The sequence below is a fragment of the Lepidochelys olivacea genome (genome assembly GCF_965140295.1).
Source record: "Lepidochelys olivacea isolate rLepOli2 genome assembly, chromosome: 8".
NCBI lineage: Eukaryota > Metazoa > Chordata > Testudines > Cheloniidae > Lepidochelys > Lepidochelys olivacea.
Window position 1 is genome coordinate 12,739,840 of NC_140418.1, and position 24,725 is coordinate 12,764,564.

Genomic DNA, 24,725 nt, shown 5'->3' on the forward strand with positions numbered 1-24,725 from the left:
CATTCGTCCGCACCTCGCTGTGAGCATTGCGCATGCGCTAATCCTGACATCGCTTCGGCGTTGAAGTAAGCGTGCGCTGATATTTCGGGCTTCGTCCCTGTGCTACGATCATTACGCATGCGCTGTCTCTTTTCGGCCGGCCCCGCCCCCTCACTGTAGGTATCACGCATGCGCTGCCTTCCCGTCCACTTCTGTGCATGCGCTGCGTTACCCCTCCCCCTCCGAAATGAAAGCAGAGGGGGTGACGTCAGGGCGCGGCGGCCATTACACGGAGGGGAGCGGAGAACGAGTGAACGCTGGAAGCGCTGCCGGGAGCCGGACTCGAGCTGTGGAAGCTGCTAGCGCCTCCCGCCGCCGCGCCTCCCCTGTGTCCTGTGAGGCCGCGGCCGCTGCCTGGAGCGGATCGTAGGGGGTGGCGTGGCAGAGCCCAGCGGCAGGAGCCGGTGAGGAGAGCGAGCGGTCGGTATGGAGGAGAAGGTCTTCACCAAGGAGCTGGACCAGTGGGTGGAGCAGCTCAACGAGTGCAAGCAGCTGTCCGAGGGGCAGGTGAAGAGCCTCTGCGAGAAGGTGAGTGGAGGTGGGGGCCGGGGAGGCAGGGAAGAGCGAACCTCTGCGGTGAGGCGAGACCTGGGAGAGGGAGTCTGGGCTGGGGGCGCGAAGCGGAGGGGGCGAGCAAATGGAGCGCCTCTGACCGGGTGAGGGGAAGGAGGGGGCTGGGGAACAGCTTGTGGGAGGGGAGGGGGGGGTTGGCCTCTCCGAGGGGCAGCTACGGGAGTCCCTGTGGAGCACGGCAGAGTCGGGGAAGCGGTGTTGGCCGGGGGGGGGGGGGGGCTCCGTGGATGAATCTCCTCCGGCGGGGCCGATGTTTTCTAGCGCCGCTGCGGCTGCCTGAAGCTGTCTCACCCCGCGGGGATAGCGGGTCCAGGAGCTCCGGGGCGGGCGGGCGGGCGCGGGGTATCCTCCTCCCGGGCAGCTCTGCGCCTCCTGTCGCTCCGCTCGGAGACTGACTCCTTCGGCTGCTCTTCGCTGCCGCCTAAAATGGCGCCTCTCGCCGTGATCCTCCGGGCGAAGCGACTCCTGTGTACATCAGCCATCCTCGGCGCTCAGGGTATTTCGCTCTCGGTGTCATCGCCTACCTCTCATTGGCTCCGTGCTAGACGTACGAAGGCAAAAAATCCGAAAAGCCACCTTTGCACGTCGTCCAAACGCTAGCCCTCTTCTCCCCAGTGCCCCAGCCCCGCTTTCCATTTTAAAAACGTGTTTGAAATATCTTTGGAATTGCTCAATTGTATGTCCAGAAGATGGGAGCGTTGTGGCCACAAATTTGTGTCTTCTGGGTTATGATGCTAATCTCCAACCCATTCTGTAATTGTTGCCATGTTGGAGCACCTGGGAACAAGATGCCAGTCCCCTTGGGGCAGTTAATACATGTTTGTTTTTCTTGTAACAGTCTGTCAAAATAGCAGGAATTATAATGGAAGTGGAAATTTTATTTTAAGGTGGTAATGTAACTGTTCCCATCCCCCAAAAGTAATTTGAATTTGGGATTTTCTGACTCCTTCATTGCATTCATTTTTATTTTTAACTTCATTATGTGTTTGGAATGGCCTTTAAAATGTAGCTGGGAATTAGATTAATTTGAGGTATTGGTTTCTGGTTGTAGGAGTTTCTAAATTTTGTCTAAAGTAAACTTAAATTTAAGAAGTAACAAATTTACTTCTTGTTTTGTAACTGGAGTTGTTATGGGTGTTGAGGATTGGATGTTATAATCTATTTTGCAGGTTGTTCCTATGCTCATGGTTTTCATAAGTTTAGAAAAGCCCTGCAAAATTTACCTAGAGAATAATCATTTAATACTCTACTTTAAAAAAAAACAAAACAAAACAAAAAAAACCTAGTGGTTGGACAGGTACATTTTCATGACATTTTTGTAAAGTTGTTAGAGGATGTACAATTTCTTGCTTTTTATTTCCCCTTCAAAGTGTGCATTAATGCCAGAAGGTGAAAAATTTATGCTAGTGCAAATTATTTTGGTTTTTCTTAAACCAGTCTATTTCAGTGCAGTGGCTTTCTGACGTGTTGTCACCAAAATCTTACATGTGTGCAAATACAGTAACTCCTCACTTAACGTTGTAGTTATGTTCCTGAAAAATGCAACTTTAAGTGAAATGATGTTAAACTAATCCAATTTTCCCATAAGATTGAATGTAAATGTGGGGGGTTAGGTTCCAAGGAAATTTTTGGGGGGCAGACAAGGCATTATATACTGAACTGTACTGTGGTTGGGAGGTGCCCCTAGCTTACTCCACACAGGCACAGTCCACTGCAGACGGTGAGGCAGGCAAGGATGCTAGGAAGCATCTTTGGGCAGCGGCAGCTTCTCCCCAGAAGAACAGGCACCGACTTTGCTGGGGGATGCTCCAGGCCCACTTCTTCCCACCCCCACTCTATGTCCTCCCCGGAGCACACCGTGTCCCCGCTCTTCCCCCTCCCTCCCAGTGCTTCCTGAGGAGCAGTGGTGCTCCTTCCTCTCAGAAAGTCCTAAGCGCTGCCAAACAGCTGTTTGGCGGCAGGGGTAGTGCTGGGAGGGAGGAGGAGGTGGCAGAGAAGAGGAACTTGTGCAATGCTCCCTTTACACACAACTTTAAACGAGCATGTTCCCTAATGGAGCAGTGACGTAACTTCGAAACAATGTTAAGTGAGGAGTTACTGTAGGTAACTCTTAAGTAAATGGAAACCTGCACAATGGTAAGATCACTTGGAGCAATTAATGATGAGGCATTCTCATTCCTGGGTTTTAGAAACACTTTTTGTGTAGGTCACAGTACCCTCTGCTTTAATACCGACCTGCCTTTCACAAATGGCGTTCTAATTTTGAATACTGATCAAGTTATGTTGACTTACAATCAAAAAGTTTTTATGGCTTAGCATAAGGATGTGCATGTAATTCTAGTGTGGGGGAAATATTTGCGGAGTGTGAGAGACATCACTGATCACCTACTGTAAATACTCTTACTTTATCACTAATACTGAAGAACTACAGTGTGTTGTTTGAATCTGCTTCTTTCCAGAGGATTCTTTGTGATCTTGATAGTCACTGAAAAGAACTTTAATGTGCACTTGTCTATTAATGTACTGAGTCCAAACTTTACAACTGTGAAGTATTCCAACGCTTTAATTTTGTTCAAATAATGGCACATATTTAATTCTCTGAATTATAATGTTTCAAATAGGTAATAAGACATATGTGCAAAAATTAATTTTAGTCATATGATGCTTGAACACAATATACTAATCTTTTTCTTAAATTAATCTTCCAAGTGATGTATAAAGTGGTATCCTGGTAAGTGAGTTGATGCCTGTACCTATGCTTTAATACTTGTTAAAATAATGCATAATGTTTTACAAATACACAAGACTAGTTAAATTAAACACCATGACAGTACCTGAGTTTATCCATCTTGCTGCCAAATGGAATCCACATCCCTGAGTTAAATGCCCAAGCTTCCCTGTATGATGCATGGGGAGAGCTAGGTGCTTAAGAATGGAATCCATAGAAGCCGGCAAGTTGAGCATAGAAATGCCATACCTCCCCCGGCATGAGTCCCACTCCTCAAAGGGAGTTATTTGCCAAACTCATTTTTGGGGCTCACAGCCATGAACTCTCTCCTAGAGTTAAACACCCTAAGCCAGGGGTGGGCAAACTACGGCCCTACAGCCATTTTAATCTGGCCCTTGATCTCCCACTGGGGAGTGGGGTCTGGGGCTTTCCCTGCTCTGGCGCTCCAGCCAGGGAGCAGGGATGGGGGGCTGCTCTGCGTGGCTCCCAGAAGCAGCGGCCTTTCCCCCCTCCTGCTCCTATGCATTGGGGCAGCCAGGGGACTGCACGCTGCCCCAGCAGCTCCCATTGGCCGGAAACTGCAGCCAGTGGGAGCTGCAGGGGTGGCACCTGCTGAAGGGGCAGTGTGTAGCAGAGCCACCTGGCTGCATAGGAGTGGGGGGGCATGCTGCTTTTTCTGGGAGCCACTTGAGGTAGGCGCCACCCAGAGCCTTCACCCCTGAGTCCCAGTCCCAGTCCTGGTCCCACCCTGGAGCACCCTTCTACACCCCAAACCCCTCATCGCTAGCCTGACCCCAGAACCTGTACCCCCAGCCTGGGCCCCAACCCCCTGCTTCAGCCCTGATCCCCCTCCTACCCTCTGAACCCCTCGGTCCCACCCTACTACACCCCAAACCCCCTAGCTCCACACCAGAGCCTGCACCCCCACCTGGAGCCCACACTCCCCCACTCAGCCTGGAGCCCCCTCCCGCACCCTGAACTCCTCATTTCTGGCCACACTCCGGAGCCTGCACCCCCAGCCAGAGACCTCTCCCACACCCCAACCCCAATTTTGTGAGCATTCATGGCCCACCATACAATTTCTATACCCAGATGTGGCCCTTGGGCCAAAAAGTTTGCTCACCCTTGCCCTTAGCCATTTCTTGCCTCCTCCCTCAAAAAAACAAACTGAGGAGGAGATGGTAGTGCCCCCTTATAACCTTTAGCCTGGTGGTTAGCGCCCTCACGATGTGGTGGACAATAGGTTCAGATCTCCTTCCCATCTGATTTGTACCAGAGATTTGAACCTGTCTCCTGCCTCTCAGCAGAATGCCCTAGCCACTGGGCTAAGTGGTATTCTGGGGTTGGTATTTCAGTATCTTCCATTGAAGCTGTTCCACTATAGATAAATTAAATATTAATTGGGCCGGAGAAAGTGACTATAGTTCAGTGGGTAGGCCATTCTCCTGTTGGGTGGGAGATATGGGTGCAAATCAGAGGAAGGAATTGAACTCAGGTCTCCCGCATCCTTGCAGAGTGCTATAACCACTTTTTTAAAGGTTATATGGGGTGAGCACCATTATCTTTCTGTGGGGTTCTGTATGGGGCCTGATCCAGTAGATGTGCTTTAAGGCTAATTCTAATAATGCCTACTGGATTGGGCCCCTCAGGGAAGGTAGTGGTGGGAGAACACCTCCTTTAAGGTCCTGCTGGGGCTTTAGGCATGAGAGAGTCCTCTGGAGTCAGGACTGAAGCAATATTTCCCTGTTTGCTGGTAGGTTTTTAGGTGCTGCTGGGACTTCACGAAAATAAACGTATGGACCTATGGTATTAGGCGGAGCTGCTGAATGGGTGTTTTGAGGATCTAAATTTTGGACTTAGGTGGCCAGAGTGGCAGTTAGATACATTATTTCTTCCTTTATGGATCTTTCCCACAGTGCTTATGTATAATGGTGATGAAATACCTCTTATACTGCTGGTAGGAAAGATGACATGCTCAAAAAGGTACTCAGTACATGTTGATGTAGTCCTGTTGGAAAGAATACTGTGTTAACATGCACTACGAATCTTTTAGAGTGCATCAACAGGGCCTACATAAGTCAGGTAGAATTCTTCCGTCGACCTAACGCTGTCTACATGGCTGGGGTTTGATTGGCTTAACTGTGTTGCTCAGGGGTGTGGATTTTCCCTATGTCTGAGTGACTTAGCTGGGTCTACCCAACTTTTTAGTATAGACCAGGCCCTACTGACTCTAAAGGTAGTTTCAGTGAGAGATTGGAGTGGAAATGAAGCTTCCTGGTGGTTCCAAGACATGAATAGAAGGCTGGAGAGGGAGGGAATAATTGAAAATTGAATGGGATTAAGGGAGGGTTTATTAACAAAATGGGATGCTTGAAAGTGGGAGCTGAATTAAATAATAATTTAATTATGTCCCTTTTAAAGGGGAATGGTAGTATTGACTGTATAGTATGTTTTACAGACTTCTTTTAGTGCTGTGGTTAGAAAAATCAGTTTAGAATGGATTCTTGTATATTTTGTCCATAGCTTATATCTGATAAGGATCTTCAGACTTTGAACTCTGCCATCCAAGAAGTTGTATGCATTGTAAATTGGAGCTAGTGAAATAGAAATAAGCCTAAGAGTTCTGTTCTTTCCTTCTTCAGCTCTCCTGGTTAAGAATACATGTCTGTTTGCATTATTCCATGCTGCAATATGATGACTCTGATCTAGTTGCTCCATTAATATACCACTTCATAGTATTGTGCCTGGTCATATGGCTAATGGTGACTATGCTATAACTTGGCAAAATGTCCACTGGATGTGTGAAAGAAATAACTCCTTGAGTAGTACCAGCTTCAAAAAAAAAGTTTAAATTAAAAATACAACTTCAGTAATGAATGGTGATCAGATTTTTTCAACAGTTGATATTTATTCTGAGATGAGTGGTTTCTTAGTGTATAACTGACACATTTTACAGATGTTGCTTTGCATAAGTATTCCATAGGCTTGAATTCTTAACAATATATTAAAAATTTGGACACATCACTTAAACCATAGGTTGTTGCTTTTTGGATGGCTATGCTGCTAATGTTAATTTTGATAACATTGCGTTGGGTGAAAATTCCTTAATGTGTTTATGTATTGAGGGCAGTATAAATCCCCCATGATCAGGTTTAGACCAGCTCTTACGTGAGTATGCAATGAAGGGGAAAGCAAGGCATAAATTAAGTTCTGGAACATGAGCTGATTTTCATACTCCTTGGTGTCCACAGTGCGTTACTGGGAGAAGGGGCAATGGTCTGGTTGCCCCCTGGCCTGTCGCAGACAAAGTATGCTGAAAAGAGATGTTGCAGGGGTGTGTTGTGTAGCTTCAGGAGGTAGGATGCCACCTTATAGATACATTAAGGGCTGAATTATAATACTATAGTTTCTAGAAACACCAGTCAGTATCTTGTTTATATGACAACTAGCACAAAATAGGTATGGTCCCTGCCCTGGAGATCTTACGGTTTATAATTTGGCTACTCTTTAGATTTTTTTTTTTAAGGGGGGAGTCCATTATGTAGGAAAATCTTTTCTTAAAGGGTAGTTGTAACTGCTTTTGTTCTACCTCTGTATTTCTGTTGCTAGCAAAATTAACTAGTAATGAATAGGTACAGTTAAACCAGTACTGAACATGGATTAACTGCAGGTGTGGCAAGAGCAAACCGCATTCAGCACTCTTTCAGAAACTTTGGTTCAAACCTGCTCTTACCATAGTTTCGGAAACAGTTTGGAACACTCTGTCCTTGGCAACACTTCTACTTAACCCATGTTCAGCACTTGTCAGCAATAGATAACTTTCCTAGTGTAAACAGGTTTATAAAGCCATATGAACTCAATTGAACATACTTTTGTAATTAATGGCATAATTTACTTGTTACAAACTTTTTCATTGAGTCAACTCTTCATAGCAATCTAAATTTGAAACCTAATGTGTACTTCTAGTTTAGTTTCTGACACTATTTACAATTGAGAACAAACCTAGAAAGCAGGTAATTTATGCCCATTGTTAGACCTCTGAACTTGACTGTCCACTCAGCTTTAATTGAAGTGGTGGTGGTGTAGGTTGAAAGCACAATCCGTAGCAACAAAGCTTGCTTATGGATCCTGAAGGCTAATTTAATTTGATTCAGGAATGCCAGGCCACACATCTTGTATCTTAACTTTATGCAAAACTGGGTAGCTCATCAAATTGTCTGAGAGCTCTGTAAAAATGAGCTTGCTTTGTTTGAACTTACTGCAGGCAGCTGAAAAACTGTGCTAAAGGGGCAGCCGGGGATTCCTTAGTGTAGGTGGCAAGCCAGCTTTACGTTCTTTCCCTTCTTGTGGGGCTCACTACAAGAGCACACCTTGAGCTTTGGAAGCTTGGGGGAGTCTGTTTAGCTATTTCAAGAGAAATGGAAAAGGTGATTAAGCGCTATCCTTGCCTCTGCCCCCTTGAGCTTGGTACAGCTGAGGACTGAGTCATTGATGTGGAGGGCATACTGTCACAGCTTGCACTTTTAAATAACTGTTGGTGCTTTGTGGAAACCATTTGATAACTAAAAATGCCCTGCTTTATTCGGCACTGGTGAGGCCTCAGATGGAGTACTGTGTCCAGTTCTGGGTGCCTCACTTTAAGATCTGGACAAATTGGCAAGAGTCCAGAGGAGAGTGCACACACACACAAAATTAAAGGTTTAGAAAACCTGATCTGTGAGGACAGGTTTAAAAAAAGTGGGCATGTTTAGTCTTGAGAAAAAAAGCCTATGGGGGTACCTGATAAGTCTTCAAATATTGTATAGGCTGTTATAAAGAGGACGGTGATCATGTTCTCCATGTCCGCTGAAGGTAGGCAGTAGGACATAAATCTGCTTAATCTGCAGCAAGGAAGATTGAGGGTAGATGCTAGGAAAAGCTTTCTAACTGTAAGGGTATTTAAGTTCTGGGAGTTTTACAAACTGGTTGGACAAACATCTGTTAGAGGTGGTCTTGGTTTACTTGGTCCTGCCTCAGTCCAGGGCTGGATTTGATGATTTTTCGAGATCCCTTCCAGCTCTGTATTCCTATGATTAAACACTTTTTTACGAAAACTATCTTTTCACTCTTTAAAGTAATCTTAGTTCTTATGAAAAATAGTGGTTGCTAATATAATGCTGAAATCCTATATCCACAGAACAGGTATGTGACAGCCAGCAGCAGTGTTGGCTTACCCACAATGTCCTTGCCATGTACTTCAACCCTGATCTTGGGTGTGAGTTATTGTGCTTCAAGCATTTAACAGGCAGGACTGAACTGCTGATTCCAGTGGCCATATTACCAAATCAGTGTTCTGCTGAGAACTAACCTTAGGGCTCATCTACATATGACAGTTGCACTGGTTGAACTAAAGGTTTGACTTTTAACTAGTAAAATTGTGTGGAAATGCTTATTCTGATTTACTTAAGGTGAATTAGGAATTGGTTTAAGATAAATAAAAATAAGCCATCTTAAACTGAAAAAAGCATCCATGCAGAGGTTTGCAGTGATTTAACTAAATGTTTAAAAGTCGACTTAAGTTGAAGCAATATAACACTTTCATGTAGACAAGACCTGAATAGTTGGCTTCATGTACTACCAATCTGTTTTTGAACCAGTCATCTAAGGATGAAGGGGTTGTTTACTTAATTACCTGAGCCATCCATTCTGTTGTGACTCTTGTGTTAAGATTTCATAAACTTGAGTTCAAGGATGGGGAAAAGCAGCATGACCTTTGCATGGTGGAAAACATAGTGACAGTTGCTTCAGAGGAGCCTGTTCTATTGACATTTCTGGACAGGTCAGCTGTTGATGTTAAGGGAATGTGTTTCTTCCCACCCCCACCCAAAGTCTTTAATTTAGTCTAGTAACTAAAATGAATATTTTAGCAGGATGATGATGTTTCTGTGATTTCCAGAAGGGGAGGAGACAGAAATACATTAAAACTATTTGCAACCTGGATTAAATCTATTGCTTGGAGTTAAAAATAAAGGGTGGAGAGTGCTTTGGCAGAATTGAGCTTGAAAGCACTGTAGAAGCTTTTTTCCTTCAGAGGGGGGAAAGTCTTCCAAAGCATGAGGAGTGAAAAATAAATTGCCTACCTATATTGTAGAGTATATTCGCTTGATTTTATTTTCTAGTTAACATTCTTATGAATGAGTTGTTTGTTAACCTTGCTTCTATCAGTGCAGTCAGGTTGGTTCAGTCGTGCCCTCTGTTACTCAAGCAAGTAGCAATCTGTGGGCAGGGAAGTGTTTGTATCCTTCAAGATTGAGGATTGCTACTCACTTCAGGCAGCTCTATATTTTGTTACCGTGCCTTCAATTGGAATGGTCAGCCTCTGGGTAAAGCTTTTGAACTCCAGTAGTGGTTCAGTTTACTCATATTTAAAGTTAACCTACTATCCATATCCTTTTTACAGCTTTTGTTTTTGTTTTCACCCTAACAATAAAACCATAGGTTGCATGTAACTGTTTTGATCCTCTTTGGCACCTTTCTCCATGTCCCTGGCAATCATTAAAAGAAAGGGCAGCAAGTACACTGTATGGCTGTACTGTGTATTGTTGTACCAATAAAATAAAAACCAGCAGGATCTTATTAAAGGGAAAGGCAAAATACCACATTTATTGTGAATACAGAAAGAATCATAGTAAGCAGTTAGTTATAGCTATAACATTCCATTCAATCTCATATTTATTCACACATTCATTCATACACACACACACACATACACACCCACACACACAGGTTCTGCAAGGTTGTTATCATAGTTACCAGCCTTAGAGTTGCTCATGCCAAGCCACTGGCCAGGTGGCCTGGACATGAGGAGGGAGCAGGGCCTTGTCAGATGCTCATCTGATGCTCCTGGAAGTTGGTTTGCAGAATCAGACCCCAAAGTTCTCACTTTTTAGAGTCTATTTTTATAGGAATTTCTTATGTCAGTCTATGGGAATTGCTTCATCATGCTGTTGCTGGATCAATCAGCAGATAGCACATTCCTGATGGCTCCAAGATGTTATCTTGTTCTTTGGTTCTCCCATCCTTGAGGCTGTTGGGTGGATTCCAGTCTGCCCTCGGGGGGGGGGGGGGGTCTCGTCTGGTTATTTCCACTTGACGCCTTCTTCAGCCGATGGACACTGGATTCTTAGGCTGGCACCTCCCTGATCATTCAGTTATTATCCACACCAAGTATCCATCCACATACATCCTCTATCTCTATTTTAATAACAATTGTTAATAAAACAAAAGGGCGGGGAGTCTCTGGCTGTTGTTTCTGTTGTTCGAGTATTGCTTTGAGTCTCTCTCTCTGTGAATTGCTTTGAGAACAGACTCTGTCTTAGAATGTACTAACACAATTAGCAGCTTGCAAGTTTCACACATAGAGGGAGAGAAACAGTACCAAAAACCAAGAGACCTCTTAATTAGTAATACCCTGGAATTTAAACTCTGGGGAATCAAACTCATTTGTGATTTTAATACAGAACTTCTTTAATATGATCCAACAGTATCGATAGCATGTGTATTGAAGGGCCAGGCTTGCATTGTTTCATTAAGCCCTAAATATTCACCATAGCTGGAACTGAGAACATCTGGAAGTTCAGGAAGCTCACAATATCAAGGAGAGGCCAGAACAGAGTATTTTCAGTTCCAAGTAGTAGCCTGGCCAAATTGCTATTCCTCCCTCTGGATGGGCGTCTACTTCCAACTTAAAAGCTAAAATATGAACTAAAAGGCAAAAACCCCCTGGGGAGAGCCTTATCTCTTGATCTGACTCCTGCACATACCCACAACTTTCTCATCAGCAGTTTCTAAGGTTCAACATAGGTCACAATTGGCTTGTTAGGCTAAATGGCAGAAGAGGCCAACATCTGCATTCTAAGAATGTTCATAGAAGTGCAATTTTTTCAACGGACTCAGGTATTTATTATGTAGTCAAAAGATCCTCACAGCTTTTAAAATCCCCCTGATCAAAACTTACTTTTCCTTTCTCCTCTCCCACCCCCTGTGCTGAAACGTACAAATAAGGAATCTTTGCACACAAAGAAAAGAAATAATGTCCATCAGTGAATGGCCTTGCTTGGAATTGTGGTCTAGTACCAGGACCTGAAGCTGTGAGCCAAGGCCAGTCTTTATTCCATTCAGCTGATCATTTTGGCTTTAGTCATATCCTGTGTAGCCAATCTAGGGGAGGAAGTTGGAGGAATGGGTGGTGTCTTCAGCCTGGTCAGAGCATCCTCTTTCCTGGTGACTGAAAACAGCACATTATAGAAGAGCTGTTACTGCTGAAACCAGTCTCCATCTTGCAAGACATGCCAGTTTAACATGCTGGGGGCATCCAGGGGAGCAAAAGCAGCTCAAAGATTTGGTCTCCTAAAGGAGAAAAAAAAACAAATATGCTAAACTGCTACACATGGAACAGGCCTACAGAGGAAATATCTTATTACTACTCAATGTATGCAACTTGGGGTTTGTGCTTGCATGAATAGCTCTGACTTCTGTGCAAAGATTGGGTATGCATGTTGACTTGAAATCATGTCTGTTAGGGATCTAAGAGGCTGTGATTTCTTCAGAATAAGATGATGTATGCAGATCATTTTAAATAAAACTTAAGATCCAAGCTCCTAGTTGATGTTTCTGTTACCTGTTGTTTCTTCGTGGCGTACACTGTGCTGTATGGGGTTTTTTGGGTTTTCTGCATCTACAAAATTCAAAGTAGTTCCTGCATTATTCTGTTTCATATTTGTATTGGGCATTTAGTCTTCAAGTTTCTCAGAGCAGGGATCCTATTTTGTCTGCAACGTTTGAGCTGTTGTAAAGTGCTACGCTTACTAAATGATATTATAACTGATCAAATGCATTGGCTAGGAACTTCTGACTGGAAAACCATGAAAGGACCTGCAGAAGGAAATCCAGGAATGATTGAAAAATGATTGTGCCTGACTGGAGCACTCTGGCAGTGTAAAAAGGCTGAAAAACAGGTGAATCTAGGGAAATTCTCAGATGGCCAGAAAAGAGAAGCTCTGCTGGAGCAAGGCTGATATACACCTATGTCAAATTCATGTGGCCCCAGCATAGAGAGGTGGTAAATGGGGCAAAGCTGGAATGCAGTGTGCCCCAGCTACGCCCAGCTGATGTATTTTTAGAGGAGCTCCTGGGTGTTTTGGACTTTGGCAGGGCTATATCTGCTGAAAATCTACCCTGAGAATCAGGAAGCTGTAAGAAATGCATGCCAGTATGTATACATACACATGATCCTTCCACACCCATGTCTGTTGCATCAAGTAGAAATTCTGTGCACCAAAGAATGTGGGCCACAGCCTATGACTCTTGCTAAGTGAAACTATCTAGCTGCTTTTTAATAGCGGTGGCAGGTGCAGTTGACCCATCTTAAAACCAAATTGACTATTGGTAATAGTTACTGAAGGTCAGTAGACCCATAATTTGCTCTGTGCCTTAAAAAAATGACCTCCAACAAAATATTTGCACTGTGTATTTAAAATGATTGTTTTTGCAGAAAAGTGATCTGTATTCAAAAGCAAATCTAAAGAATAGTACTTCATATTTTTGTCTTCTTCCTAGGTACTGAGAGCTCATTACAAACTGCATAGAGTAGGGTGAGCAATAATCCAATAGTGTGTTAAAAAATACCATGTTAAATTTTCCTCTGATCATACTTGTACTACAGCATGTTGCAAACCAAATTCCTATTTTTGACTAAACCAATTTTGAGTCTCTTCCATTTGTAGTCTGAGGGCTTACTCTGTCATTGTCAAATTGCTTTTGAGAAAACTGGCTGGGTAAGCAGACAACTCAAATGCCAATTGTAAATGAACTTTAGTCACAGTATGACTAATCTGAAGTGTATTTGATAAGTGCTGCTTATGTCTTGAGCTTTTGGATTGCCCTGCTGAGTAAAACGGGTGGAATTCTCCATTAACAGCCTACATTACATCATGTTTTGGTGACTTCTCCCTCTGCCTCTTCTCTTTAAAGTGGAAATACAAATTTTTCTGTAGCAGTGTACTTCTGTCCAAGACTATTGCTTCAGCATAGGTTTTTCATAAAATCTGTGTTCATCTTGAAATCTTTAATTCTTTTCATATTCTTGAAATCTGTACCTCTGTGTTGTGGCTTTAAGACTGGAAAACATAGCTATTGTTAAAGTATGGGTATGTGCTCTTAAGATTAAACAAATATGGGTCTTGGAAAAGCTGACTAAGGGTGAGTTTAATATTTGAAAGTGATTTTTATCTCAAAGATAGGGACAACAAAGAGGTATGTGCAACTTTGATGTAAAGTGATGTTAACCTTGGATGAAAAGTTCTTAGCAGGATCTTCTTTGTAGCACTTGTGCTATTTTTGCGTAAAACTGCTTACACATTCTATTACAGCTGAAATTATTCCTAAGGACATTTAGTGGCAAATTTGTGCACCTTAACACATTTTTGTTCTTACAATGTTAACTTTAAACTCTAGTCAGGAAAAGAGATGTTTAACATAATGGTGAAGGTAATGTTTTTGAGAGTGAGGTTAGCAAGGCTTGATGGAAATATGCTCTCTTTTTAATGAAGAAATCCAGTTAGTAGAGAGACACCATAGGGAGTGTTTGAACTAATAACATTCTCAATACTCAAATTAACAATTGTGACAACTTCCTTGAGTTTGATCCTGTTTGTTGTGCATGATTATGCATAATCAGTTACTTTTGGAAAAGACAAATGAGCCACTTCTGAATGAAAATTTTTTTGTCATATTAAACATTTCATATTAAAGAACTGAATTAAATATGAAAACAATATTTGGCAACTAGCATTTTTGAAACATTGACTAAAATCTGTGCTCTGAGTTAAAGTAACTTAAGCCAATATTCTGTCCTAAAGTTCCCATACCAGTAAGTAGCCACCGCCAGCCTTGTGTGACTTCAGTCTTGGACACAGCATGAGTAGATGCCACCAGCTGACCCAGGTTTCTTTTATGTCCGTTTGAATGTCTGCAAACTGGATTAATTTCATGATATGGATGTGTTATTTTCTAAGGACAAAGAATTCTGTCCCTCAGGTGAGCTTTGTGTATTCCGGGATACCTATCACCTTTTTGCCTTTAACTACTTTCCAGGTTTAGATGAGATCTGGTGAGTTAGATCTTCCTTTAATATTTAGTTAAAGTTTAATCCTCTCTGGCATTGCTTTGTTTAAAACTCTGTTTTATAGGTAATCAGCTGGATGGTGACTAACCTGAAATGTTATCTCAATGTTCCTGGATATTATCCAGTCTAGCAGCTATGGTAACAATGTGGAAACTTGGATATACAGAAGCATATTTCATATCAATGTTTCTGAATATAAACAGTACATTAAATGAAGGTTGTTGACTTGAGAAAATGTCTCTAGTTCCCTAAACTTTAAATCTAATGCTCTTTAAATGGACACAAATTAGTTCTACCTACCATGCTTTCAGAAGACTTCTTTGTGCTTGACAAAATAAAGTAAACTGGCACATGGGTCTAGATTGTCAGATTTTCTGTTTAGGACTTCAAACTGACCCTAAAGTGTAGGTGAGCTATTAGAGTTGAAACAGACTGTTCACGGACAACTTGAAGTATAAACTAATATCATTATATTTATATTTTAAGTAATCCGTGAACAGAGTTGAAACAGAGCTGGTGTACAGATATGTCACCGCTAGTTAGGCTATTCTTGTAAGCCTATTTATTGTTTCAGAACTGTAAAGCAAGATACAGATTGGTCATTGTAGCTCTACATTTCTGATTAGTTGTAGTGATGCATCATATTAAATAAGTATATTGGAGCTACAGAAGTTAAACTGAAATATCAGGGAGGTCTTTTGTAGAGAAGTATCTTGTTTATATTGCACATATCCCCTTGGCTTGGGAAGTAAAAAAAATTTTTTGGCATATATCCTGTGCCCAAAATGAGGACAAACTATGACAGCTGGCAGCAAGATCTCATTAAACTAATGCAAGGAATTGAATGCTTTAAGATTTTCTGTGCTATATTTTACTACTTTTCATATGAACTGATGTCGTCTTGTATGAAGCCTTTATGTAGGGCATACAAATGGCAGACCTAATACCTATGATACTGACATAACATTCTGTTCCTCCTAGTTTCCATACAGTAATGCTGCTTTTTTAAATTTTATTTTATTATTTTTGATGGAGAAGGAATCATTCCTTTATTTCACTGTGGGGTATTGCTTGACATCCTTTCCCCTAAGAGATCAGAGTAATGCATTTCTATTTAAATAGTCTCCACTGTGGAAAGAGTTGGGTTTTCCCCTCACAACCAGGAAGGAAAAATAGAATTCTGGGTCATATTTTTTTAAATTTTAGGTCTGTAGCCAAGAATCTTTGTCCTGTGCAGTACATTAGATCTAAAGTATAAAGCGGAGAACCTAGATCTACCTTCATCTGTCTTTATTGCCACTGAGTAATTGAATGTGGAGGTTTTGGAGGGGGGATCTGAAAATTGTTTAACATATTTACACACTGCACAAAATTTAAAAGAATACTGTGTCAAGAGAGTAGGATATTGTTTTCTATGATGCTCAGAAAAGTTTGGGGGTGGCTTTAGTTTTTGGTATTGGCAAAGGGATGCATTTCTTTTGGGGGGGGGGACAAAAAGGGTAGAGATTACTTTAAAGTTAGAGAGGGTTATGAATTTATCTGCTAAGCCCAGCAACCATTAACACCAAGTAGCTGCCCCAGTCTCCCACAGCATCCAACAATGATTGATTAAGCTTAATGTTTCTGCTAAATGATGAGTAATAAAGTAACTGACAATTACAGTATGAATATTTTAGTGTATCTGCACTAACCCATTGAGATAAATAGTTTGTGTTTCTCTGAGCTGTTGTTCTAGGCTGTCTGTGGACATTGCTCTGCACCATGTAAAGGTCTCCAGTGGCACACTTACTTGCATGATGTCAGTCTTAATATTTCACAGTAGTCAATTGAAAACTTCTCCTTTGATCATTGTGGTGGTATACGTAGTGATTGAGTGGGATGAAGCCAATGATGTTACATGACAGGGAATCACTTTTCAGAATCTTCTTTTGAGCTCGTGACTTAAATTGGAAATTAAGCCAGAAATAAGTCTTTGATTCCAGTTTCCCCTAGTTGTAAGTAATATTGGGATTGATTAAATCAATCCGTTATCACAAATTTGGTGTGTTTCCATAAACTACTTCTAAAAACTAAAGTATTACATTTTGCAGAACACGTTAGAGTATATTTCTAGTTAGAAATCTTTCTAAATGCAAAAAAAAATTGTTCTTGAATCTGCAGGCAGTCTGAAACAATGATGTGTTACCCATTTATGTTGATATATCTCTGAAACCCGATAATGACATCAGAAATGTTAGAGAGCTTTTTCATGGCTCATGATCTCTGTAGAAAAAGGTGGTGTGTTTTACCCAGTATCTGGATTTGTTTAGAAAGATGTCTGACAGGAAAATGGTTGCAAATTGTAAAGGTTGAACCAATTGACTTTTTTCAAATATTTGATTTTTATGTCTTCAACATAGGAGTACAGGAGGGTGTGGAAGTAGATTAATTCTAAATGCATTGGAAGATCTGTGGGATGAATAAAATCTTGTGTATAGCGGAACCATTTTGACTTAAATATTAGAGTGAATAGTTTTGTGTTCAGTGAATTTATTCTAAATTCCTTGATATCCATAAAGATTTTTCCAAATTAGACACAACTTAGATTTTCAGTGGCCATAGTATGGTAGCCTTGTTGTGAGAAATAGTGTTAATATGATATGCTTTTAACTTGACCCACGTTTTATTTCTTTAGAAAGCCACCAACCTTCTCACTTCTAGGGTAGTACTAAAATAAAACTGCTTTTTTTAAAAATTGCCAAAGCATTCCAAGAAGGTTCAAGTCGATAATAAACAGGAATCGATTAATTCACTAGTGCAGGGGTTCTCAAACTTCATTGTACCGTGACCCACTTCTGACAACAAAAATTACTATATGACCACGGGAGGAGGGACAAAGCCTGAGCATCACTGCCCCGGTGAGGGGTCCAAAGGAGAAGCCCAAGGGCTTCCACCCCAGGGAGGTGACCTATAACTTGAGACCCGCCACCCAGGGCTGAAGCGCAGGCTTCAGCTTTCGGCCTGAGCTCCAGCATGTCTAAGCCAGCCTGGCAACCCCATTAAAATGGGGTCACGACCCACTTTTGGGGTCACGACCCAGAGCTTGAGAACTGTTACACTAGTGACATTGTCTTCACGGGGGCAGAATACATGAGCTACTTACCAGTGCGAATCAATACTGAACAATTTGAAAGCAACAAGGGAAGAATACCGTCTCAGAATCTTGAAATTACACTGCATGTTAGGCAGAATCCAGACTCCTTGATACTAGACCAGTAATAGCAGTGATAATGCTGCTATACTTGTAAAAGGTGCTATGGTATAGTAGGACCAATTAGTTTTCAGGCATAAACTGCTGGAACAGGCTTAATGTCTGCTTTCAAACCCCCCCTCCCACCCCCCACAACAACACAGTATTAAGCAGAATGACATACTTTGAGTTGAGTTATTTTAAAACTACTTTAAAAATAGTAAAGCAAGAATATGCACTTAACAAAATATTTGGGGTAAGACAGATCAGCCTTGAAAAGGCCTCGCAAAAGTACTTGAAGGGAGCATACAGTAAATGATCTGGGAATGGTAGAGCAGAGCTTTAATATCATGGCTGTTTGTAGACAATTTCTTAACTATTCTATTCCAGGCTAAAGAAATTTTGACAAAAGAATCCAATGTACAAGAAGTGCGATGTCCGGTCACAGTCTGTGGAGATGTCCACGGGCAATTTCACGACCTCATGGAACTCTTCAGAATTGGAGGCAAATCACCGGACACAAATTACTTGTTTATGGGGGACTATGTTGACAGAGGATATTACTCAGTTGAAACAGTCACACTGCTTGTAGCTCTTAAGGTAACATTTCCCCCCCTCAAGTTTATTCTGTATTTATGACTATATTTAACTTACTAAAACTGTTTTTATAATGTATACTTTTTGTGCTCTCTACATCTAACACTCTTGATAGATGTTACCTCTGTTTTATAGATGTAGAAACTGACACTGACTAAATGACTTTCTTAAAACCACAGTTTGTCACCAGCAGAGCTGGAACTCCTGAATCCCAGTTCTTTGCTCAGACTAGACTATTCTTCCTCAGCAAAAGTTGTGATTTCTAAGAATATTTTCTTGAAAACCAGTGCTGTATTAATTAACTAGAGTAACTTGCACTTCATGTTTGAAAGGGTTGGTTTTATAATTGTCAGTTTTCTCAAGTGTGTGGGTCTTGCACTGCTGGGCAACGACTGGGGATGAATTAAGAGGGTTGGAGAGACTATCTACAGGTAGAGGAGAAAACTTGGTGTTTCAGGCCTGACTAAAGTATCTTTAGGCTCTCCCTTTTAAGTTTAATAAAAAGAAAAGGAGTACTTGTGGCACCTTAGAGACTAACAAATTTATCTGAGCTAAACTTTCGTGAGTTTCAGCTCACTTCATCGGATGCATTCAGTGGAAAATACAGTGGGGAGATTTATATACATAGAGAACATGAAACAATGGGTGTTGCCATACGCACTGTATTGAGAGTGATCACTTAAGATGAGCTATTACCAGCAGGAAAGCCGGGCCGGGGGGGGGGGGGGTGTCACTCTCACAGATCTTGGGAGACAGGCCAGCCCTTGCTTACAGACAGCCCCCCCAACTTGAAGCAAATACTCACCAGCAATCACACACCACACAACAGAACTACTAACCCAGGAACCTATCCTTGCAACAAAGCCCATTGCAAACTGTGTCCACATATGTATTCAGGGGATACCATCATAGGGCCTAATCACATCAGCTCACTATCAGAGGCTCATTCACCTGCACATCTACCAATGTGGTATATGCCATCATGTGCCAGCAATACCTCTCTGCCATGTACATTAGCCAAACTGGACAGTCTCTCTACGTAAAAGAATAAATGGGCACAAATCGGACGTCAAGAATTATAACATTCAAAAACCAGTCGGAGAACACTTCAGTCTCTCTGGTCACTCGATTACAGACCTAAAAGTTGCAATTCTTCAACAAAAAAAACTTCAAAACCAGACTCCAGCGAGAGACTGCTGAATTGGAATTAATTTGCAAACTGGATACAATTAACTTAAGGCTTGAATAGAGACTGAGAGTGGATGGGTCATTACACAAAGTAAAACTATTTCCCCATGTTTATTTTCCCCTGCCTCCCCCCCCTCCTCAGACGTTCTTGTCAACTGCTGGAAATGGCCCACCTTGATTATAACTACAAAAGGTGTTGTCCCCATCTCTTCTCCCCCCCCCCCCCCCCCCCGCGCTCTCCTGCTGGTGATAGCTCACCTTAAGTGATCACTCTGGTTACAGTGTGTATGGTAACACCCATTGTTTCATGTTCTCTATGTATATAAATCTCCCCACTGTATTTTCCACTGAATGCATCCGATGAAGTGAGCTGTAGCTCACAAAAGGTTATGCTCAGATAAATTGGTTAGTCTCTAAGGTGCCACAAGTACTCCTTTTTCTTTTTGCGAATACAGACTAACACGGCTACTACTCTGAAACTTTTAAAGTTTAATGAGTCAGGGTTAAACTAATTGGTTATAAATCTTCTGAAAATAGTATACTAAACTGAAAGCTACTAGGAGAAAGCAACTGAGAGCAGATAAAAGCTTATGTGAAATCCATGAATGGTAGTGGCCACAGATCTTATCTCAGCTCAGTTTGGGCCCATAGTAGGTCTTTGGCAGCTCAAGGTCTTTTATTAATACATCTTCTGCTTAAATGTTTTTACTCTTAGCTTTCTGCAGATTACGTCTGAAGAAATAGAACTGGTCTAGATAACTCTCTTCTGTTGGGCATTTCATGAAAAATATAATCTAGCCCTGTTCTCCCTTGGTTCTGACTTTTCCTTCTGGGAAGACTGACTTTTTTTTTTTTAAGGGAGGGAGTGATACTTGATAGTCATAATAAATGCTTTGTGTTGTAGGTCCGTTACCGTGAACGCATCACAATTCTTCGGGGGAACCATGAAAGCAGGCAGATAACACAAGTATATGGTTTCTACGATGAATGTTTAAGGAAATATGGAAATGCAAATGTTTGGAAGTACTTCACAGACCTTTTTGACTATCTTCCTCTAACTGCCTTGGTGGATGGTCAGGTATGTTGAAATTAGTCAGACAGTTTTTAAAAAAAGCTGGGTTTTTTGTTTCTTTTAAGAGTTGCTTTCAAGAGGTGTAGAGTCGAGATTAAATCTCAGAGCTCTTTCCTTACTGCTCATTTCTCTGTTGCAGTCTTGCTGCCTATTATATTTTACTAGCATGTTTATTAATATAAAATACTCGCAAATCAATTGGATGATTCTAACAGATGTACAACTCTTCCAGATCTTTTGCCTACATGGTGGCCTCTCACCATCCATAGATACACTGGATCACATCAGAGCACTTGATCGCCTGCAAGAAGTGCCCCACGAGGTATTGATAGATCTATTATCAAAATGTGCTGTTTGGACACAAGTCTTTCCATTTCAGCATACTTTCTTTATATCCTTGTGTACTTATATAAACAGTTCAAGAATGAAGTTCATGACAGACGCATGTTATTCATAGTGTGACGATGTCTGTGTCCCTGCAGACTGTCTGAAGGAAGGTAGTGGTACGCATACATTATTCTTGCCCGTGGTTTAGAGAATAAATTGGAGAAGGAGATCATACTACCATGCTGTCATAGCAAGCCCTTTTAATCTGAGGTCTCCAGTCTCTTCTTAGAGCAATTCCATTCCTCACAAAGATTCTTCACTTACTGTAATCAGTTGCCAGGGTTTCCCAAGTGTCAACTATGCGGTTAGTACATTTAAGTGAACACTTGAGTCTGATAGATATACACACAGATAGATAGATATCCCCCATAGGTCATATGGCTGAAAACTCATGACTTTAAAAATGTGTTACAGGGTCCGATGTGTGATTTGCTGTGGTCAGATCCAGATGATCGTGGTGGTTGGGGCATTTCTCCTCGTGGTGCCGGTTATACATTTGGGCAAGATATTTCAGAAACTTTTAATCATGCCAATGGCCTTACGTTGGTTTCAAGAGCGCATCAGCTGGTAATGGAGGTAAGTATTGTGCAGTTTTGTTTTAAATACCCACAATTTGAGCAGTTGATACTTAGATGCCATTATCCTAGTGCTTCTGTTTCAGAATGGGCTTCTATGGCAATACGCCGTCCTCCTCCGATAGGAGAAAGTAAAGACACCCAGAAGCTTCATCCTGAAATTGGAAGAGCATTAAACTTCTGTGTAATAGTTAATGTATCTAAAGTCAAATGCATTGCAACTACTAATCTTCTGCCTTGCTTTTGAGAATTCATTGCAGTTTTACAAAATTAAGATTTTTGCAGTTGACATGAGTAAATGTCACACAATAAAATCAATTACCTATGTCTGTTGCTGAATCTGTATTGATTAACTACTTCTTCTGATTCCTCACTGCTTAGATTTTAATGTCCTTAGATGTTCTACCTAGAAGGGTTCAATGAGCCATAATCTGTGAACCACTGAGACTGTCTAGTTCTTACAGCTGCATACAGAGAGAAAAAACAATGGATGTTTGAAGGACACCTTAATAAAGACTTATTTGATTTTTGTATTTTCCCTCTTTAGGGGTACAACTGGTGCCATGATCGGAATGTAGTAACAATTTTCAGTGCTCCAAACTATTGTTACCGTTGTGGCAACCAGGCTGCAATCATGGAACTTGATGATACCCTAAAATACTCCTTGTAAGTATTTAAATATCAGATTCTCATTAAGCAATGTAGTTAAGAAAACAGTTGTAAAAATAGATCCCTTTATATTGCTGTGGGGGAGAGGAGTATGGTAACTGTTAAGACTAATATCAAATGCCAAATCTAAAAAGGGCATAGTGAATGGTGGCTGTCCAGGCATCAAGTAGAGTTAATTCTTAACTGCAATTCTGAAACTCTTTAAAGATAAAATTAAACTTCAGTAGCTCTACAGAGCTGTACAAATAGAAAGCACTTATATGAATGTTGAATATTAAGACTAGATAATTTGAATGTGGAAGGAGAAGGATTGTTAAACACTGATTCCGGAAGTTACATTTCAGACATGACTGAATTAAACACTTCATATTGCAGCCTCTCTCTCTATATAAAAAACGTGACTTGATATTTACTATTTTAAACTATTTTTTTTGTTTGGTTGGTTTTTAGAATATTAGCCCTTTTTCTTATAAAGCTGTCGTTGAAGCTCAGCTCAGATCTCTTCTCTGATAGTTCTAAATTCAGAAAGTATATTTCTTCCAATGTTTGCCCCACATCAGAGGTTATTAGAGTTCTTCATACGTTTGATTTCTGTAGGGTGGGGTTATACATTGAAAGCATTTAGTTATAACAGTGGTTTTCAACCCGGGGTCTGTGGACTATATATCAGGGGTCTGCAAAAGGTGACTCTGACAGTAAAGCTTCAGATCCAAGAAGAGGCATTCCAGTTTTCTGCTCAATCAAAAGTATGTGAATACCCCCACTTACAGGTCAAAATCCAGAAGTGGGTGGTGTTACCAGAGAAGCCCACAGGTTAGCGCCCTTCCTCATGTTGCATCAAATGCCGTGCTGAGCATACACAACATTTATAGTTCAATTCTGTTCAGTCAGTCTAAGACTTCCATGGTAGGGATCCGTGAACCATAGGTTGAATTTCCAACCTCTGTTCAAAATTTATTAGGGGTCCCCAAAATGAAAAAATGTTGAAAAGCACTGAATGCTTGGAATATGAAAGACAAGTGAGAACCTGGAAGTGTGGCATACTGCAGCAATGATGTTGGTACCTTGTAGACTTCCTAAATGCACCCTGGTTTGTGGGTATTGTAGAGAATACATTTTAGTGGCAGCCTTGGATTTTTTTCACCAGTCCTCAGTTCATATTGACTGTAGAAAAAACCCATTTAAGCTATGGGCTCCAACTTTGGGTTTAATATTGAAGAAAAGGGTACTTGAATATAATGTAAAAACACTTCAGAAGACCTTCATAGCTTGAATAAGCAATTCTTTAAGAAACACACACACCACCAGTCCCAGAATTCTTATGGGGAAGACAGCTAATCTGGTATACATATGGTAATTATGAATTCAAGTCAACAAAATCTGTAGCAATTTGAATAAAAACGTGTTTTCTTTCAGCTTGCAGTTTGATCCAGCACCACGCAGAGGTGAACCACATGTTACTCGTCGCACCCCAGACTACTTCCTGTAAAGATTTTACACTTGTACAGTATTGCCATGAACCATATGTTGACCTAAAGGAAATGGGAAGAGCAACAGTAACTCCAAAGTGTCAGAAAATATTTAACATTCAAACTCGTTTTCACATGGACCAAAAGATGTGCCATAATAAAATACAAAGCCTCTTGTCAACAACCGTGACCACTTTAGAATGAACCAGTTCATTGCATGCTGAAGCAACATTGTCGGTCAAGAAACCCGTTTCTGGCATAGCACTATTTGTAGTTACTTTTGCTTTCTTTGAGAGACTGCAAATATTAAGATGTAGACATTAACACCTCGTGAATACATTTAACTTTCCATTTAGCTATAGCTTTATTCAGCATGACTGTAGATAAGGATAGCAGCAAACAATCATTGAAGCTTAATGAACATTTTTAAAATAAGTACCAAGCCCGCCTCTTATTTGTGTTCTGAATCTGTTCTGATTTGTTTTTTCAGGGAATACTGTTTAATTTAATTGTATTGATTTTTGTCTCACTCATTTTTTCCTTCCCCATTCTGCCTCTCCTTCATTGTCCCTTGTAATTGTCCAAGCATAGTGAGTTATTTTGAACAGAACTGTTTTTTTCTGTAAAATGATGTTACTGCAGGAGAACATTGCAGTGTTTTTTCATAATAAACTTGTGAACTAAGTATCTCAGGTCAACTCTGTGCTGGTTTTCGTAAAAGGTTGATTAGCATGATGTGTTTTAAGTAGCATCAGGGTAGAAGCATGTTCTGCAGTGCTCTTTAATCCATAAATAGAGAGGGGTTATTGAGCCATGCTTTAGTTCAATATCAGTTTTTTGGGGGTTTTTTTTGCTTTGCAGTTTAATAGGGATTTTTACAAGTAGCTTGTACTCTGAATTGCTTTTGCTCTCCTTCCTGTCCCATGTTTGTAAACACTGGTCTATGGAGTGAACTTGCTACCTGATCTTAACTGACAACATTCCCTGCTGTCTCACCAGTCCTTCCTTGTTACGTAAATAGGCATGTTGGATTTT

General features: G+C 41.2%; 1 protein-coding gene across 1 annotated transcript; it reads left to right on the plus strand.

Annotated features, from left to right (window-relative positions):
• Positions 1-234: 234 nt before the first annotated feature.
• Positions 235-24,375, plus strand: PPP2CA (protein phosphatase 2 catalytic subunit alpha). The gene is made up of 7 exons (XM_084636768.1): positions 235-567; positions 18,124-18,333; positions 20,423-20,596; positions 20,823-20,912; positions 21,392-21,553; positions 22,100-22,218; positions 23,638-24,375. The coding sequence occupies exons 1-7, from the start codon at positions 466-468 to the stop codon at positions 23,708-23,710; spliced, it is 930 nt and encodes a 309-aa protein (XP_084492894.1). The 5' UTR covers positions 235-465; the 3' UTR covers positions 23,711-24,375.
• Positions 24,376-24,725: the final 350 nt, after the last annotated feature.